The 18,965-nt window shown below is 43.4% G+C and overlaps 1 protein-coding gene across 10 annotated transcripts in view; it reads left to right on the forward strand.

The window, feature by feature from the left end:
* The first annotated feature begins 2,647 nt into the window (after positions 1–2,647).
* TRIM28 (tripartite motif containing 28) overlaps positions 2,648–18,965 on the forward strand; it is a 34,189-nt gene continuing 17,871 nt past the window's right edge. For 3 of the 10 annotated variants that reach the window (XM_044444568.1, XM_044444569.1, XM_044444570.1), the window contains exons 1-15: positions 2,656–3,165; positions 9,618–9,730; positions 9,854–9,986; positions 10,344–10,479; positions 11,138–11,254; positions 11,986–12,100; positions 12,462–12,608; positions 13,010–13,124; positions 13,933–14,054; positions 14,215–14,352; positions 14,578–14,608; positions 14,786–14,822; positions 16,110–16,332; positions 17,153–17,463; positions 18,483–18,603. In XM_044444568.1, the coding sequence (XP_044300503.1) occupies positions 2,904–3,165; positions 9,618–9,730; positions 9,854–9,986; positions 10,344–10,479; positions 11,138–11,254; positions 11,986–12,100; positions 12,462–12,608; positions 13,010–13,124; positions 13,933–14,054; positions 14,215–14,352; positions 14,578–14,608; positions 14,786–14,822; positions 16,110–16,332; positions 17,153–17,463; positions 18,483–18,603 (2,121 nt within the window). In that variant the 5' untranslated portion in view covers positions 2,656–2,903. Of the gene's footprint in view, positions 3,166–5,934; positions 6,037–9,617; positions 9,731–9,853; positions 9,987–10,343; positions 10,480–11,137; positions 11,255–11,985; positions 12,101–12,461; positions 12,609–13,009; positions 13,125–13,932; positions 14,055–14,214; positions 14,353–14,577; positions 14,609–14,785; positions 14,823–16,109; positions 16,333–17,152; positions 17,464–18,482; positions 18,604–18,965 lie in introns of those variants that run through there. The other 7 variants (XM_044444560.1, XM_044444561.1, XM_044444564.1 and 4 more) reach the window with 6 other exon arrangements.

Consider the following 18,965-nt stretch of genomic DNA (forward strand, 5'->3'; position numbering starts at 1 on the left):
ACTGAGAAAGCTGGACAAGTGAGTCCTAGAACAAATCAAGCTAGAACTTTCCCTGTAAGTAAAATGACAAAACTGAAGCTGTCATACTTTGGGTACATCATGAGAAGGCGAAACTCACTGGAAAAGACAATAATGCAAGGGAAAGTTGAAGGGAGAAGAAGAAGAGGAAGATTGACTATGAGATATATTGCATACAGGAAGCCACAACCTTGAATTTACAAGAGCTGAGCTGAGCTGTTAGTGACAGGACATTTTAGAGAGCAGTCATTCATATGGTTGCTGTAAACTGAAGAAGACTTGGTGCCATGTAACAACAACCAACAGCATCCAGAGGAGTAGCTATATTAGTCTGTTGTAGCACAAACAGAAAGTTTTGTGACACCTTGAACACTAATACATGTTGTATGGAAGAAGCAGCTTTGCTGGACCCCAGTCCATTTCATTAAATGCATACCAGCTGTATGAAATCTGAAAGGGAAGTATGTGCTCTTTTGTTCATTTTGGCTCTGATATTTTAGCAGGAAACTTATATATTTCACAGATAGTTAATAGTAGAGTACTCAGAGCAAGAGCACTGAGCCCCTATGGAGAATGAAATAGCACAACCTGATCAGTTGTTCCTAATTGCTGTGCTTCAGTATATTAACATCCAAATACTCCAGATGCCCCATAGGTGATCTGTGCTTAAGGAAACAAAGGAACCTATTATGTTTTGCCCAAAATTCAATGTGTTCCTCTTTTAAAAGCCATCTCCACTGCCAGCTGTGGAATTTTCCAATAGGCTTGTAAGGTGGAGTAATGTGGCAATGAAACAGGCTGGATTTAGATGATCACACCATTAAAAATAAGTGAAGGGGACTTGGGAAATGGAGCTACTTCAACATCAACAAAGTAGCTCCTTTTCCCAAGGGGTAGAAATCATCCACAGTGAGCATGGCCATTCCTCAAGGTTTCAATGGGATGAATATCTCAGGGAAAACAAGACTTGCTTTTGTTTGCAAAATACTTCAAGCATTCTTATCTATTTTCCATGCTATCCCAAACATGCCTTCTTGTATTTCCAGAGTCTGTTACCTGTTGCTTATTTGAAAAAAAAAAAAAAAAAAGTTTGTTGTGACGCTTTAAAGACTAAGAATTATATTGCAGCACACATTTTTGTATATTACAGCTCTACGCATTGGACAAATGAGAAGCAGGATAGTTTGAGCCTTAGTCTACTCAAATCCTTATACCACACTGGCTTTATTTTACTGACATTCCAGAAAGTTAGCCAGGTTTAAAGTTAAGATGTAGAAACAATGGCATTCTATGATGCCTCCTTGTTAAGAAATTTTGACACAGATGCTTCTGTCCTCTGCAGGTGTACCTCCAAAAGAACTGCTAAACTAAAACAGATACATTTTGCATGCCTTCAGAAAGATGTTCATGGCTTTTGGTAAATATGCTTGGGAAAAAAGATCTGTAACTGCAGAACTGGTGAAACTATCTCCATGCTTCTTTTTTGTCTGAACTGGCACATACATACTGATGTAAACTTAATTCACATAAACAATAGATGAGATGAAAAATTTCCTAGGAAAGCTATGCTAATACTAATTTTAAAACATTATCTCGTGGCACCAATAACTATCTCGTGGTACAAGCTTTCCAGCAATGCCGTTGGATCCCAGAGGTGGATTGTAGCTGTGAACTATACACTGTGCCACACTGTATTGATGCCAATTTTTTTTCAGGTAGCATTTGTGTTAGTTGCTCCAAACCTTCAGTATGAGGTGAGATAAGAAATAAATTGTAGCGGGATTCACACCTCACTGTTCTATGAAGCAGCTTTGCATTACTGTCCATGGGGCAGCTGTATCACTCCTTATCCTAGTGGATGAGCTCCGGACTCCACTGGCCTACGGGTACGGGTACGTGTACGCGCCTACTGGTGTTACTTCGGAGTATCCTGACCCGTGCAATTTATAACAGCCTCTGCTTCAGCCATTTAATGCCTAATGCCTTTCGGGCTCCAACATGGAGGATCACAAGAAAAGATCAGCTACGAGAAAAATGGACGAAAACGATTGGCTCATCTCATCCAGGTAGCCACGCAACGTGAGGCTCTTACTGGTTCTTTTCCCATCAATCCAAAGCCACACTCTACCTCCCCACGCTGAATACAGGGTTACCATGGTTTCAGTCTCAGATCTTTTGGAAGATTTCGGCCACCGAGACCTTCAGGCGGCAGAGGGCGGAACCTGGACGTTTGGGTTTTCGAACTTTGATTGATTCCCTTTCCGCACCCCCGCTCCGCTGCCCTGCGCTCCCCTCCCATCAAAGAAAATGGATTGGATGAATTAAGGCGCCTAGCGGTGCTTGATTGGACAGCCTTGTCTATTCCCCCCTCCCGTTTATTTATTTATTTATTTGAACGGCTCCTCCCCGAAGAGAATCCTAGACAAATGCCAGTTGGCTAATTTAAATGCCGGTCATGCTGCGAAATCGTCTTGGAAGATAACGAAAGAAGACGAAAGGAGGAGGCTTAGGCCCGCCTCCTACCCAACCGAAAGGCGCATGTTAGGTTCCAAATACTTCACTCCCCTTTTCTCCGCCTCTAAATTTCCCGTCATTCACTTGGCCGAGCGGGCGGAGCTTAAGGGGGAGGGGGCGGCGAAGCCCGAGCGAGCTGTGACCCAGTCGGGCCTCTCCGTATGCGTGCGTTCGTTGGCTGGCTGCGCGCGCTGCATCCCTTGTCTTTCCCGAGCCGATTCGCGGTGCGGGCGAAGAGGCGGCTGCAGGTCCCAGCAGGTGGCGAAGCGCCCCTTCGAGGCCGCCAACGGTTCTAACCCCACGAGGCCCCGTTCCTGCTCGCGCCTGCGCTCTAGCGACTGCTTAGCTTTCTGGTGGTGGCGGCGGCAGTAATGTCGGCCTCTGCGACGGCGACGGCCCCTGCTCCAGCGGAAGCGGGCGGCGGGGGAGGCGGCGCCGCTGGGGAAAAGCAGCGCTCCTCCTCCTCCGGTTCCCTCAATGTGGAAGGCATCGACCTGCTGGAGAAATGCGGGGTGTGTCGTGAGCGGCTGCGCTCTGAGCGGGACCCGCGCCTCCTGCCTTGCCTCCACACCGTCTGCAAGGAGTGCATCAAAGTCGAGCCCGCCTCGGGGGGCAACAACAAGGATGGTCAAGGTGAGGAAACAGGCGGGGGAGGACTTGAAGTAGGAGTTTGAAAAAAAGGGCCTTATTGCCCGAGGGTGTGAAACACGGAGACTTGCAGTACGCTTGGTGGGGTGGGGGGGCGGAATTCATTGTCTTTGTATTTCTCTAGTCCCTCCTCTGGCTTCGGCCAACTTCCATAGTACTCTTCGTAATGTGTCTGAATGGGAAGCAAGAACACTGTCCAGTGGTCTGTATAAAATGTAGTACACGAGGAGAACCTGGTGGGAGCAATCGCGCCGAGGAGGGGCTCGTGTAAATGGGAGTGCAGAAAAAATGGAGGAGGAGGGGGCGGGACCTGTGGAAAAACGGGGTGGGAGGTGACGGTCTTTTCTGTGGAGGAAATGGGGGTGACGGGAAGGCTCGCTTAGGTGGTGAGTGGAGCGGGGATCCACCCTGGCTTTTGCGGCAGCAGGCGCGGGAAGCGAGAGTAGGAGCGCAGCGGAGGGGCCGGAGGCGGCCGTGTGGAGGGGGAGGAGGAAGATGCCTGTATGGCGGCCGAGGTGCAGCGAGGGAGGCGTGGCCACAGGCCCACCGACGAGGGAGGCACTGCGAGGGTATCGAGTATCGCGAGATGTTAGCGGATCCTGCTGCTTGGGGTCGAGGGGAGGGAGGGAGGGGGCTACGGGCGCTTATCTTCTCTTGCCTACGTTCCCGCCGTATTGACCTGCAAGGGTACAGTCCGATCTATTCTGGGGAAGATCGCGCCGCAATTGAGCTCTTGATTCCTGAAAGGAAATGGGCCTTATTAGTCCCGTGTTTGTGTGTGTGTGTGTGTTGGGGGGGGGGAGAGACAGAGGGAACTAAAGGATCCAGAAAAGAACATGAGTCGTACACAGGTCTACAGCGGTTTTTAATGAAAAGGATAAGAGAAGTAAAAGTTGCATTCTGCTCGATGGGGAATGTGCCCAGCTGGTGGGATGGGACCAGTAAATGTATACAAGGTTGTAGTCCTTAGAAAAAAGCAAAGCATTAAGCTGCAGCCTTCTATTTATCACTAAGTTTATTGAATTTAGTGGGATTTATGCACGAGAAAACATGAATAGGATTGCAATAGAAAGACGTTAAACACCTCTTAGTGAGTCTGCTTTTATTTAAACGAGCAATAACACTGCTTCAGTGTTTGCACATGAGTGGTTTGTTTCTTAATATTGGACCAGTATGGTAGCATCTCTTGAATCTAATGCTTTCCAATTATCAGATGATAATTGGAAAGCACACATTTTCTAGAATTAAAATTCGCAAAGCCCCAATTTTTTTGAACAATGAAGTTAACGTTGTACATTAGGGAGGAAAGCCAAAAATGCCCTAACTCTTCTTGTGCTTGTTTGTCCTTATTCCAGATTCCCAGTTGTGTTGACAATCCCATGTCTGCCTTGAATCTCTTGAGGTTCTTTCCATTTTTCTTCATTCTTGTAGTAGAACCTTTCTCTCCTTCTTTGTGCTTACATCACTTTCAGCAGTAATGGTTTTAACTTAAATACATGACCTACACATGACATGCTTGTGCTAAGTATGGGAGCAAATTATCTGTTCTATTCACTATTACGCTTGAGATCAATGGGATTTAAGTTAGTTGTGGCTAATGTAACTCTTGGCCATTTCAACCTCAGGCATGTCTTACCTTCCCATTTTGCACATAAATACTGGATCAGAGTGTCTGAGATACCCATAATTAGAGTTTGTACTCAGATTCAAATTTGTATGAAAATTAGGCCATCAGTGATTTCCAAATATTCAACTAGTGCTTGAAGATAAAGGTCCACTGGTATCCTTAGGGGCAAAAGTACAAGAATTAAGTCTCTTTTTCTGCCCTCTGACTTAAAAGAAACATGGTTCATTCCTTCTGTGTCCTACTGAGTACATGCAAATTGACAATCCATCTCTAGCTCTGATTTATAATAATAGAGATAAACCTTGTAATGGAGATCTACTGATGTGCATCTACTTCTCAACTGTCTAAATGCTTATAGGAACTTCCCTGCAGGGTCAACCTAAATGGATTTTCCATGCCCTTTTGACAGTTAAAATAATAAAATTACAACTTGGGGTTGAGGAATTAATGAAGCTTTCAGTTTTTGATTGGGTAATCATTAGGCATAATCTGTGAATTGATAAATATCTGGACATTTGGACTGAAATCTATGCATAATTACCTCTAAGAACATTGGTATATGTTGTCTTATATCAATATATAGAGGTACATGTTGCATATATGTCCATTGTATTTATCAAAGTCATGTAAGAAAATTGTGATACTGTATTTTATCTTTATGGGTTTTTTCCTGTGAATTTTTTGATTTATTGAATTCACAGTGTACAATTAATGGAAAAAATGCTGTTTATCCTTCCCTCTTGGTGCATTTAAGACAAGGAGCTTAAAGATTTCCTCCTTTCAGGCACATCTTTGACTAGAATTGAAATAACTTAAGATGTCCAGAAAAGAGCATCACATTTCAATATATTAAAAGCTAGGCTTTTTAGTTCTTCCAGGCTTGCCTTTAACTTCCATTTTTGCCTTAACATAAATGAAATTAGAAGAAATATTAATATAGTTATGACTTATTACTGATGTACAGGTAAAAGCTTGGAGCTTTTTTTAGTGCACTGGCCTCTGTTGAGTGAAGATTGTGTAAGCAGAACAAACAGTTGCTATAGAATTGTTCCTCTGATTTAAAAAAAAATCTTCTGTAGTATAGAGTTGAACTTCCCCTTTTCTCCAGTTTCCTTTCTTACCCATAGCACTTTTCACGGACTGCATATTTTGCATAGCATAAAAGAAAAGTATGGAAGACTATTGGAAAGCAAGGCAGAACAAAGGAAGAAATCAGACAAAATTGAAAGGTATGGTCAGTTCTTTGCTACTTAGCCAGAAGTAGGTAAATAACATTTTAGGCTGTGTTCTTGAGAAGAAGAGCAGTGCGTTCTTGATAGGGATTATTATCCTGTTGCAGTAGACTATGGAGTATTCTACATAAGAAAGCAGAATGCTGTATTGCTAGGTTGTTTTCTGGAGTCCTCTGGACTCCATACAAGATGGAGAATTGAGTAATGTTGCAAGCTGCCATTGAAACACTAGTTCAAAGCAAACTGTAGATCAGTAGCCTCAGCACCTTTCCCACCTGCAGTCTACAAAACTAAAGGAGTAATACTGACTGGTCTTAACATTAAGACTAGTGGGATAACAAACAGAAATGATAAGATGCAACCAGTGTGGTAGAATGATAGTGATGGACCAGGAGTGGGAAGAGGGATTCAAATTTATTAGATGTATATCCTGCTTTTACAATGAACTCAAAGCTGCTTAGGTAATTCTGTTCTTCCTGTTCAGTCTTATCCCCACAACCCTGTGAGGTAGGTTGGATTGAGAGTCTGACTGGCTCAAAGTCATCCAGTTGGCTGTATGGATGAATGGGGACTAGAGTCCCAGTCCTGTGCTCTTAACCACTGTACCACACTGGTTCTAATGCTAGGAGTTAGAGTCCCGACAGATCAAGAGGGTGCCCGTTTGGTGGAAGGTGATTGTATGTGAATAAAATAAATTAATTTTGATTTAGAGTTATCTCAGAGGGATGGTTTAACTTGGCATCCTGCACTGAGCAGGGGGTTGGACCTGATGCCCTTCTAACCTTTTCCAGTTTTACTATTCTATGAACCTCTGAATAGCAAGAGGATCAGGAAGAAGACTAGGTTTGAAACAGCAGTGCTAACTATTGGTTCTCGGGGATATATTTGCAAGAGCTAGCATTCAGAAGTGATAATATGTACTTGTTTTATCATGTCATACTGCTGCATGTGTAGACTTGGTTTCAGTCTTCAGAGTGAGTTTGAAGATCTGTGTTTTAGTGGCTATATGTGAATCGGAGTTCTATGACTGAGGTTCCACCACTATGCGGGCACTCTTTTGCAACATGATAGCCTTATAGATGGGCAAATGAGCAGGGCCTTACAGTGGAGAACTGTATTTTATATTGGCATTTATGAATGCACTTGTAAGATTTTCTTTTATATATTTATGTGAACAGATTTTTCTTTTGTGAAATGCTTTTCACTCCTGAGATAAACCAGCATCATGCTTAGTTTAAAATTTCACTGAGGAATCATGTGGGAGCTTCTTTTTCTTCCAATAGCTCAAGGACAAGCTAATAAAGATGTTGAGAAGATGATGTGTATGTATGTGGTGCTGGTAGGGTTATAAAGAGGAGAGTTAAGGTTTTTTATCCTTTAATGTTTGCTTATACCTTGCTGTGTTAACCAAATGAGAACAAGATAGAAGATTTAGCAGAAGGTGGGGGGCAGGATTGACATGCTTCACAACTTCCTTCAGCTGCTATAAACACTATCTACAAAAGACAGTGATCTGCAATGGTGATTCACTTAGTAAGCTGACTACCAGGGTTTCATCAGTTCAAACAGAGTAAATCTCCTTTTACACCAGGGGTCAGCAACCTTTAACACTCAAAGAGCCATTTGGACCCATTTCCCACACAAAACACTGGGAGACGCAAAACCCTTTTGACATCTAAAATGAAGGTAACACTGCATGTATCGTTTTTTACCTTAATGCTATGTATATCTTCATTATGATTTAGCTGCAGCTCTTGTTCAGTCACTAAAAACTGTTATTTTTAATCTTGCATTATAAACTAGTAGGACTCCTTTCATATATTTTGAATAGGAGAACAGCTTCCTGCAGAGTCAAAGTCAGTGCTAAAGGGCTGCATGCATTAAACAGCAAACCCCATAAGTGCGGCAGCAGTAAAAGCAAATGAATCTACCCATGTATCATTAAACGTTTGGTTTTCTTCAGAAACTTTTCTTGATTTATCCATGGTTGGCCTATGGGGGGCGGGGCGGGGGGAGCTCAGTAAATCTGCCTGGGTCTGCAGATCAGCCCCAGAGATACAGGTGTGTTTAGTGACTGATTAGCAGATGCAACAGTCAAGTGCTGTGAATTGTGACAGGTCCCAAGCACAGCTTTTAACATTCAGATGAAGGAGATTACATTGGAACAAAGAGAATCCTTTCAACAGGGTTTGAGTAACATGAGAGCCTGCAGGAAGCTTGTTCCACTCTTTCCCTGCACAATAGAAGAGGAATGTAGCTGATTTACTTAACTAGCTAGCTCGAGCATTCCTGTAGCGGTAAAGCAGATCAGTGGCTGTGCCTGCGCGTGTTTTGAGCAATGGAGCCTCAGCAGAGGGATTCAAGAGCCATGTGCGGCTCTGGAGCTGCGGGTTGCCGACCCCTGTTTTACACACTCGGGGAAAAATTACTTAAAAATTTTGAGTAGCTTTCTTCAGTTACCTGGAGTGTTTTTTTGTGCATTTTTATGTTATGCAAGGTGTGGGGTGTTTGGTGCATACAATAATTTTGCTATAATGAAACTACCAAAGTTTTAGTGAGAGAGGCTGGGTGTAGAAGGAAATGGAAGAGGATTCTCCAGCAGTGGTAACTGAAAATTGTATAGCCCCATCTGGCTTTGTCATAGCATGGTTTTAGGACTGGCTTATATAATGTGAACACAATTAACAACAACTATATTCAGGCCTGCACTAGCTACTTGGACTCTTGAGCTTTTGGCACACAGAGGTACCCAAAAGAGCATCATCTTGCTGTGCTCATATGCACTACTGGCTAGGAACCTGTGCTGTGTTTTCTTGAGAAAATAATACTGTCTACTGCTCTGTTTACAATAAATTAATTGGTCGTTACTGTGCTACAGATCCTTGTACATTTTTATTCAGCCATTTATGAATCTAATTTAGCACATATATAGGACAAATGCACAAAAAGAGCTAAAAGAAGAAAGGAAGCTCCATGCAGATGTAAGCTCTGCTATCTCAGTGGAGGAATGATGTAATGCTTGGCCTGGGGCCATTGTTTCAAAGTGCTTTTTCTGACACTATGTTTCAGTCTGCAAATCTAGAGGAAATATGTTAAAGCAGATTTCAGTTAATTAAAAATAAGATATAAATTAAAAATGCTCTAACTATCTTTAATGTTCAGGGTGTGCTCTAACATTTAATTCAGTACAAGCAATTTGATAATGATAATCACTGGAGGAATGGAGCCTGGGCTTCTGTGGTAACTTAGGCTCCACTATTATAGATCTTTATCTAGGAGTAAGTACCATTGAATTTGGTGGGTCTTGCATCTACCTTTGTGAAATGGTGGGGAGAAACTAAAAAAAGCGTCACCAGGTACAGGGCTTGGATGAGTCGTTATTCAGGTTAGGTTGGTGGCAGCTGACTGGGCAAGGCAGATGCATTGGCTTATGTAGTAGCCCTCAACATCTTCAAGTCTGTCCTGTCCTGAGAAGGCCAGACAAACATAGCTATCAACCTAGAGCTGATGGAAGAGGTAGCTTTTGCTCTGAGTTTCTACAGATTTTTTTCCTTATGCTTCCTCTATTCTCTTTACAGTGGTTGATTGCCCAGTGTGCAAACACCAGTGTTACTTAAAGGACATAGTGGAGAACTACTTCCTGAGGGATGGTGGTACAGAGGCACTTGGAGATGCTAGAGATGCCAACCAGGTAATATCCCTCTTCAGAAGCCGCCTCTTCCAGATTTTTTGCTTGATTTTTGTAAGTGTTTTGGCTCTCTCGGACGAGGGATGAAAACCTGTTCTTGGCTAACCTTTCACCTTTTAACCTCAGTGTTGTACCAGCTGTGAAGATAATGCCCCAGCCACCAGCTTCTGTGTTGAATGCCAAGAGCCCTTGTGTGAGACTTGTGTGGAGGCTCATCAGAGAGTGAAGTACACTAAGGACCACACTGTCCGGTCCACAGGTAGGTGGCCACATAGGGCTAAGGGCAGGTTTTCCTGGTCATTGAGCTGTCTGTTGGAAACCATAAGCCTTATTGAAGTGTGCAATAGTTGTGTGCAGGGAGTGCTATTATTCTGGTTTGGGGGACAATATGATGTGTGAGAAATTGGAATTATTCTGTGTAGTTCAAAAGGTTGTTGAACTGCCAGCATATCTGAGCAAACAGTTGTGGACCTTCTCCTTGAAACCTACCACTCTTGCATGCACTTAAAAGTACTAATATTTTCATACAGGCAGGGGATTTCTGCTCTTCTACTTGCACTGGTTTTGTGAGTGGAACCACCTTGCAAAAGTCACACTTGCTTTTGTTTCATTCTAGGCTCCTCTAAGTCACAGGAGAGAGAGAAGACGGTTTATTGCTCTGTCCACAAGCATGAGCCACTGGTGCTGTTCTGTGACACGTGTGATACCTTGACCTGCCGGGACTGTCAGCTTAATGCGCACAAGGATCATCAGTAAGCATTCCAGCTGGGTGTATGAAAATCCGTTTGCTTCTCTAAAGAAAGAGTGAGCAATTCATAGACCAAAACATGTGGAGTCCACAACTCCCATGATCCCTCACCAGAGATGATGCTGGGAGTTGTAAATGAAGCCACATGCTGTTTGCATAGGCTAACTGTGGAGTTCATTATCCTACACAGTCGGTTATCTAGCTTTTAGACTACATTTCCATGCCCAAATGGATAAGTTCCATTGAGTGTACTGAACTGAGAACTAAAATGGGTACAGCATTGGGCTACTGCTACCATAAACAGATTTCCTAAGCTTGTTTCCTCCCTGCCTCCATTTCCTGCTAAGTTGGGCAAAGGAGATGGTAAAGGAAAAGGTTTTATGTAATGTAAGAGGTACAACATGAGATCTCTGTTGATCTAGGAAATATCTTTATTTACTGTGGTCAGACCCAGCTACATTTTCCCTTTCCTACCCTATATTTATCTACCCCTCTTGAAATCAGACTTTGCTGATACTATGCATTGTTTCAAAACAAATATTAGCATTCTTTTAAGCTTACTGTTTAGACTAGTGGCACAGACATGTGTAGCACAGACTAGACGTGTAGCACAGCCCTTAAACTGCTAGCACCAGATGTCTGAAATTATCTTTTCTGCACAGGTACCAATTCTTGGAAGATGCAGTTAAGAATCAACGCAAGATGCTGGCCTCATTGGTCAAGCGCCTGGGAGATAAAAATGCCAATCTTCAGAAGTCAACCAAGGAAGTGCGTACCTCGTAAGTGCCTGTTGCTCAGAAGGCCTGATCCTTGGGGACATGTTCATTCTTGCACATATGGCTTTGATACATAGGCTCTTCAAAGGGTTGTACAAACTAAAAAGGTAACAGAATTGTACAGAATGTCCTGGCTGTCTGGGATTCGTGAAGCTCTGAGTGATGGAAGCTGTTCAGCATTAGCTCCTCCTGAAGGATGGCAGCTATGTAATGCTCAGGCCCACAGTCCTTTCTCATACTGATAAACTGGAAGTGAGAGGATAGACTAGTCAGTGACTTGGTGGCTGGCTTTCTCTGCTTCTGCAGATTAACCCATGGATGGCTGTGTGATGTGTTTCAATGGATATAATATTCCACTAGTTCATGAAGTTTGCTGGGGGTTGGGTGGCTAGTAGTCATTGCAGCCGTGTCCATCTTGCAGTGTGCTTGTGAGGGTAAAACGGAGGAAACCCACATTATGATCAGAGCTCTTTGAAGAAAGAGAAAAATTGAGTGTTGTATACTCTCAACTAAAGTCTAATCTCTTTGTTTCCTGACCTACTAACTGACCCAATGATTTCAGGAGGCACAGACTCCTCTTTTATAACCACTGCCCTCACTTCATTAAGGAGGCTTGCTTCCCATATTGGTGGGATGGGCAATGTTGGTGCATTGCTGTTGTCTCTGGCAGTAGTTTACGTGTGAACTGCTTTTTGCAGCTTGACTAACAAAAGCAAATGCTACTCCCTCTGTAGGATCCGGCAGGTGGCAGATGTGCAGAAGCGTGTGCAGGTGGATGTGAAGATGTCAATCCTACAAATCATGAAGGAGCTCAATAAGAGAGCCAGAGTACTGGTCAATGACGCACAGGTAAAGACTGGAATGGGAGCTTAGGCTATGACTATACATGGAAGATAATAGGTAGGAGTTGAGATGAAGGGAAGGGGTTATTTGAGTGTCTCTAGCAGGAAACACTCTGCAACCTGATCAAGGATAAACTCTTTCATAGGTTCGTAAGTTAAATCCAGCACCTTGAATCTGGCTTGAAAACGCAGATAGCCAGTGCAAGTAGGCCAGAATTGGTAGTGTACGTTCAGACCTCGTCATTGCTATTGCTCTGGCTGCAGCATTTTGCATAAGCTTCTGAACCATTTGAAGGCAGCTCCATGTAAATGTTACACGGAGCCAATAATATAGGAGGTTAAGTGTATTTGGGTTTTCTCCTTTGCAGAAAGTTACTGAAGGACAGCAAGAGAAGCTGGAAAGGCAGCACTGGGCGATGACAAAGCTTCAGCGCCACCAGGAGCATATCCTACGTTTTGCCAACTGGGCCCTGGAGAGTGACAATAATACTGCATTGCTGCTTTCAAAGAAACTGGTAAGCACTGTTGTCTTGAAAGAGTCTGTCAAGTTACTTGGTGGTCTTTAGCTTTCAGTATTTGCTAAAATGTGATCTATATTCAGAACCAGTGTTAAATCAGCTGGTTCTAATGTTTGTGAGACAGTGTCACATCTTTCCTCTTTTGGTCACTGAAAGGTAGCAGACTATATTCACTTGAGATAAAGCATTGGAAACTTGGCATGGTTCTGTGTTCTTTTACTTAAAATTCTTGCAGCTTTGGAAAACCAGTCAGCATTCCTCATTCTATTCCAAGTGTCCAAAATTCATGCAGAAGAGAACTGACTGGGCAGCTAAATGTGTCGTACTGATGAAAATGGAGCTCTGAACTGATTCATGGTGTATTGAGCTCTCTACTGCCCCTCCCTTTTCTGTCCCAGATATACTTCCAGCTGCACAGGGCTTTGAAAATGATTGTAGATCCTGTGGAGCCCCATGGAGACATGAAATTCCAGTGGGACTTAAATACCTGGATCAAGAGTGCAGAAACATTTGGTAAGAGAGAGAGTGAAGTGGAATGGTTTCCATTCAAAGCGCACAAGCTTTTGGGAAAAGAATTGGAGGCCTTGATTTGGGCTCACAGTTGTGGATGTGCTGTTGGTACTTGGTGAGGGATCACACATATAGTGATACAGTACCAGGGTGGACATTAGTGAGTGTTTAGCCAATCTGATTTGGCATTCAACCCCTTAATGCTTTTTTTTTGAAGGTACATGGTTCCATAAACTTGTTGGTGAATCAGGTGTGGGTGTAGTTGGTGCTTGGATAGGAAGCCACCTGGAACCTTCATTGGAAGAAAAATGGGGAAGTAAAAGTTAGATAACAGTATTTGAAGGGTGGGAGTAGGGAGGGCCTGCAAGCAACACACGTTAGTTTTCCTGTCTCCAGAATTGAGTTCCGAGACATGCAATTTGTGTAACATTCAGTCAGTCAATTTTATGTGCATATTTCGTGAAATACTCTTGAATGAGGACTTCTGAGTTTACAGCTTGGAACTTTGCAGTTCATCTAATCCTCCCCATGAATTAACTCCATGGTGTCCACTGATGGTCCCATATTAATATTGACTTGAAAAGGAAGTGTGTGGGTATTGAGAATGGACCTCAGTCACCTGAAACTGATTCTCTTGCAAATACTTTTGTATGTCAAGAGACAAGCTCCTCAAAATTAGATGTGACAGCTGTCCAAACCCTGTACTAAAATTCTGCCCTTATCCCAGCATGGCAATTCTTGCATTTTTGAGACCAGTAAACTCCAGCTTTGAGAGTAGAAACCTGCAATTTTCCCCCCTCCTTCCTTTTAGGTCAGATAGTTTCGGAACGGAGTGGTTTGCCAGTGACCCCCAATGCCCAGACCCCTCAACAACGGGCCAATGCTGCATCTGGAGGAGTGGCAGTCAGGCAGGGTTCTGTTCCTCCTTCTCAGGTACTGGCTGTTTGTACAAATGTCTTTCCCTTGACTGCCTGGCTCTGTTGAACCAGCAGCCTCAGCTGGTCAGTTCATCTGTGTTCTTGGGAGTGCCTGGCATAGTGGTGGAGATGCTAACAGGGCAGTTACAGGCTTCCTGGTCAACTTTTCCATGTAGGGTGTCCAACAGATGTCTCTGCAGACAAGCATAATGAATAAGGGAGCTCTGCTTCAGCCTGTGCTGCCTTCCAACAGCCAGCGGCAGGCCATCCCTGACTGCTATATCAATGATGCCAGTGCTTCTTCTGCTGGACAGGTGAGCAGAACTCAGGAAGGGTCTAGATGCATGAGGTGCCTTGTAGGGCATTGGTTACAGCTGACAGAAGCCAGTGCTCAATGGGAGATATATTAAGCTAGAAACCTGCAGTCAGGGCCACTGCTTTGTACAGGACCGATAACAACTAAATATATTTTGGCAGACAGTGGTGAGGAAGACCCTTGTATAGGTCTCTTACTTACCTTTGGCTCTGTTTTCTTACAGCCGATGGACATTGGCGATGGCTTTGGTGTAGGTAAGGAACATGAAAAGAAAGCATGGGTTTCCACTGGAAGAGTGAGGCCAGGTAAACTGTGTTGTTAGGTGGCACTTTTGCTTGTTCATGATTAGAGAGGTGGAAAAAGAATTTTTGTTGGAGGCTGGTGAGGGTAGCAGTCATGTTCTTGACACTTATTTCCTTTTGCTATAACAGAAGGATCATACTCTGGTGAAGTATCTGGAATCAAGAGGTAAGGTTTAGTCCGTTTGAATACTGTGTTGTCTTTTAAGGGGCTTGGTATTCTATGGTAAATCTGTGTAGCTTGCTGCTGTGGTTTGTGAACTCTCATGTTTCTTACACTGCACCTGTGCCCTCTAGTGTATGGTATGAATGTGTGTGCTCTAGAGGAGAGTGTGCTTTGGACATAGTCAGCATTAGAGCTCAGGGCAGGTTTTGAGGACTCGGTCTTTTAGGCTGGATTTGAGACTAAGAATGGTATTTCCTCAATTGTAGGGTTATTGTGTACCTTGGAGGCACTTCTCTTGCTCCAAAGTCTGGTTGTACCCAGCTCAGTATGGAGAATGCCAGTGACCAAAAATGCAAGCCATCTACATCGATGAAAATACATGACTGGACGAAGTCCTGGATGACTGCAGACATGTTTATTCTTCCTAATCCCTTTAAATTAAAACCTTGCCACTGCAAAATTCTAGTTAGAATTTCTAATTGCTTTGAATTCCTTATACAGAAAAATGGGTTGACTTATCTAAAATATGGAAATATTACCTTTAGCAGTAGGTGGAATAAATGGTCATTGAGATTAACAGACTGTGTTATGGAACTAAACTGAGAAAATTTTCCTGGCCTAAAGCACAAGTCCTCTTGCAGGAAAGAAAGCCCTTGAGATAAGGTCTAAATAACTTCATTTTAGTGTTAAAATGGAACCAGTAGATATCTTGTTTTTAAGAGGTAACAGGTATTAAAAATTGAAGTGTTGGTGGACTGGGATTAGAAATGAAAGTATCATTGCACTAATTTGCATTGCATTCAAAAGCAAAATTCTGCAGGAAAGCTAGCAGTCATATGGCCTGGGTGCTCTTTGTCTAGTCATGAGAAAGCATACTTTCAAATAAAATTGCTGGACTGAGCGGCTGATCTATGCATGTACTCAACCTCAGTTACATTAGCAGTTAAATGGAGTGGGAGAATATTAATTAATTAAAACATTTTTATGCTGCCCCATTTGCCGAAGTCTCGGGCCGGCTTACAACAGAATAGAATTTAGTTGTGTTACTGGGCAGTATTTGTAGGAGAATCTCTGTCACCAGGCACTGCAAACTTCAAGATCCATCTGTGATTTCTGAGCTTTAAAAGCAGACATGGCTTTCTACTTTGAACTTGTATCTGTAAGGACTAGGAACTTAATAACTTGAAATTTATTTTCTGCACTCCAGGGGAGGCCCACAATTTCCAGTGCCTGATGTAGTAGCAATTCTGGCTTTTTACTTAATGCTGTCTCTCTGTATATATACCTCAGGCCCCGTGGCCAAGATGGAGAAACTGGTCTTGTGCGAAAAGTGCCCCGTGTCAGTCTGGAGCGGCTAGATGTGGACCTGACATCGGATAACCAGCCACCTGTCTTCAAAGTATTTCCAGGCAGCTCCCGTGAAGATTACAATCTCATTGTGATTGAGCAAGGTGGGCAGCAGGCTGCTGCCACTCAACAACCTGGACTACCAACTGCAGGTGCTGCAGTAAAGGTCAGGATTGCTTTTTTGGGATTTGCCTAGATTTGGGTGGAGATGCGGGCTCCTAGCTGCTTTCAGAAGTTCTGGTCACTTATTTAGAATTGAGGTCCAGGGAATTGCTTATTCTGTTCTGTACAAGGAGAAGCGGATCGTGCACAATATCAAGTCAGTGGTCTGTCTAATCAGGCAGTGCCTAACCTAGGGATTGAAGTCTTCCTTGGGAAATTTAAGTCACTACTCTTCCTGCTGGAGCAATTTTTCCCCACCTTCCTCACTGCTCTCCAGCTGTAGCTGGTAATATGCCAAGGAATACTGAGCAGGGGTAGACAACTTGCCTTGCTGATATTTTGGCCTACATTTCCTGTCAGTCCTAGCTATTGAAGCCAATAATGAAGAAGTACTATTGTCTTTTTATTCCACAGCTGTTTTCTGTGCTTTTACTGTGTTATTTGTATTGTTTTCTCTTACTTACTAGATTGGCAAATCTCCTTGTTAGGGTACCAGCCTAAATTTGTGTAATTTTTCCAGCTATGTGTGTTCCAGCTTGACATACTGTTATATTAAGGCAGCCTACTGGTGCCACACTTCTGCAGAGATTTATTTGTGGGCCTTCACAATATATAAACTATACCATATATGTTTTATGCTAACACTGTGCTAGCAGTATATAAAAGTATACATGTGTATGAATAAGCCAGTTCTGCCTCTTGCACCTCTGCAATCCCAAGGATGAAGCTTAGCTTACCTGTTGCTTCTGCTACTTTACTTCTTTCTCCTCCCATTTTCCAGTTTTGCATTCACTCTGATGCTTCCCTGTTCATCCTTCCTTCAGGAGGAGCAGATGGAGGCAGCTATTGAACATCCAGCATCTGTTGCAGATTCTAAAGACACCAAGCCGGTTCTCCTGCCCCAGGATGCCCTTCTTCCAGAAGGTTCCGCAGCTCCCAGGCTCATTTCTCCAAGTGGCAGTACCAGCTCTGCTATGGAAATGCAGTCTGTTCACAGCCATGATGGCACTGCCAATGGGGAAGAAGCTGCTTGCTGCAGGATCTGCCTGAAAGCTGGTGCTGTGGTCATGTGTGATGACTGTAAAAAGTGCTACCACCTCGACTGTCACCTGCCTGCACTCCAGGAAATCCCTGGGTATGTATTCCCCACTTTCTTGCTTTTGTCTCCTGCATTTTACATTACTCGCACCAGTTCTGGACAGGAATATACAGTTGCAGGTTGGGGCCAGGAGTGGTGGTGGCCAAAGTAACAAGACTTACTTAAGATCCAGAGAAGTCCTTGTATGGCTGCAAGCAGAAACTATTCCCTTTTTTATATCCCTTAGCCAAGGTTCCACAAATCTTTTTTCTTGCTTGGTGGCACAAACATTTTTATGTTCAGTACAGTTTACAATCACACTTTCCCATCACCTAAATCAGGTGAATGGGCTTCCCAAACTTTTGTTTGGAACCCACACAGTTCATTGCAAGCACATCATGAGAAGAAATAATTCTCCCCTGATGTCTTTAACAGTATTGATAGGCTGGGCACTGGGGGACTGGGGTCACTGATGACTCTGAATTAAAACGTGCCTTACAAGTCAAGTACCCTGCCCCTTAGCTACACCCTGGAGAGTGGTAGCATGTGGCCTGTATTCTTAATGTGAATATGTTTATTTATTTATTTTATTTATTAAAACATTTCAATGCCGCCCCATTCGCCGAAGCCTCGGGGCGGCTTGATTTCTTTCAGAATAAACATTGTTTGACAGCATTGAAACACGCCCCATTTAGAGAAATACCACACACTTGAATGCTTACAAATTGAGTTCATGTAATGGAAAATATCAGTTGACATTCCTGTTACATTACTTGTTGCGTTCAGGACGTACATTTAATGAAGACCTGAATACATCACTGAAGGTCTTTCTGATCTTTGTAGATAGTAACCCTCTCAACAGACCGTTCTGATTACTTGACTCAGCAGGTCTACAGCTAACCAGCTAAAGGAAATAAAACCATAACAAATATCACAGTTCCATTGCCACTTGTTCATAGGTTAGTCTGTGTTGGGTAGGTTTTCTCCTTGGCTTTCAGAGAAGGTTGTGTTGGAGGAGTGTTACACGACAGGACAGAGCATGCACTTCTACATATCCATCTCAATTTGCTCTGTAGCCAGGAATGGAAATGTCTACTGTGTGAGGACCCAGCGACAGCCATTGAAGCAGATGGAACAGACTTGACTCCAATCTTCATTGATGGGGAGCCAAAGACACTCTCAGATGCTGATCAGAAGGTTAGTCTGCCCTGTCTAATAGGAAATCTGGTTGGGGATGATCGAGGTTGGTGGGTAGATGCTGTAAACTGAGTTGGGAAGGCTGCTTGGGATCTAGATCTTGGGTAGTGTGTGATGGGTCAGATCTGGGGGTTTCCATTAGGCAGATGGAGCTGACTGCCTCAAACAGCAGAGTTTGGGTGTCTTGAAGGGATAGCAGATGGTTTAATTGTATTCCTATTGCCAGAGACAAGAAGATGTGCTTGTTTGATCTCCTATCTCATGTGCTAGAATATTTGGGATTTGCAGAAATTTTTGGATTTGTGAGCTTTAGTTGGCAGGTTGGGAATTTAAATGTACACCTTCTAGCTATACACTGCTTC

This window comes from Varanus komodoensis, unplaced genomic scaffold, assembly GCF_004798865.1.
Source record: "Varanus komodoensis strain SLA01 unplaced genomic scaffold, ASM479886v1 scaffold45, whole genome shotgun sequence".
Classification (NCBI taxonomy): domain Eukaryota; kingdom Metazoa; phylum Chordata; class Lepidosauria; order Squamata; family Varanidae; genus Varanus; species Varanus komodoensis.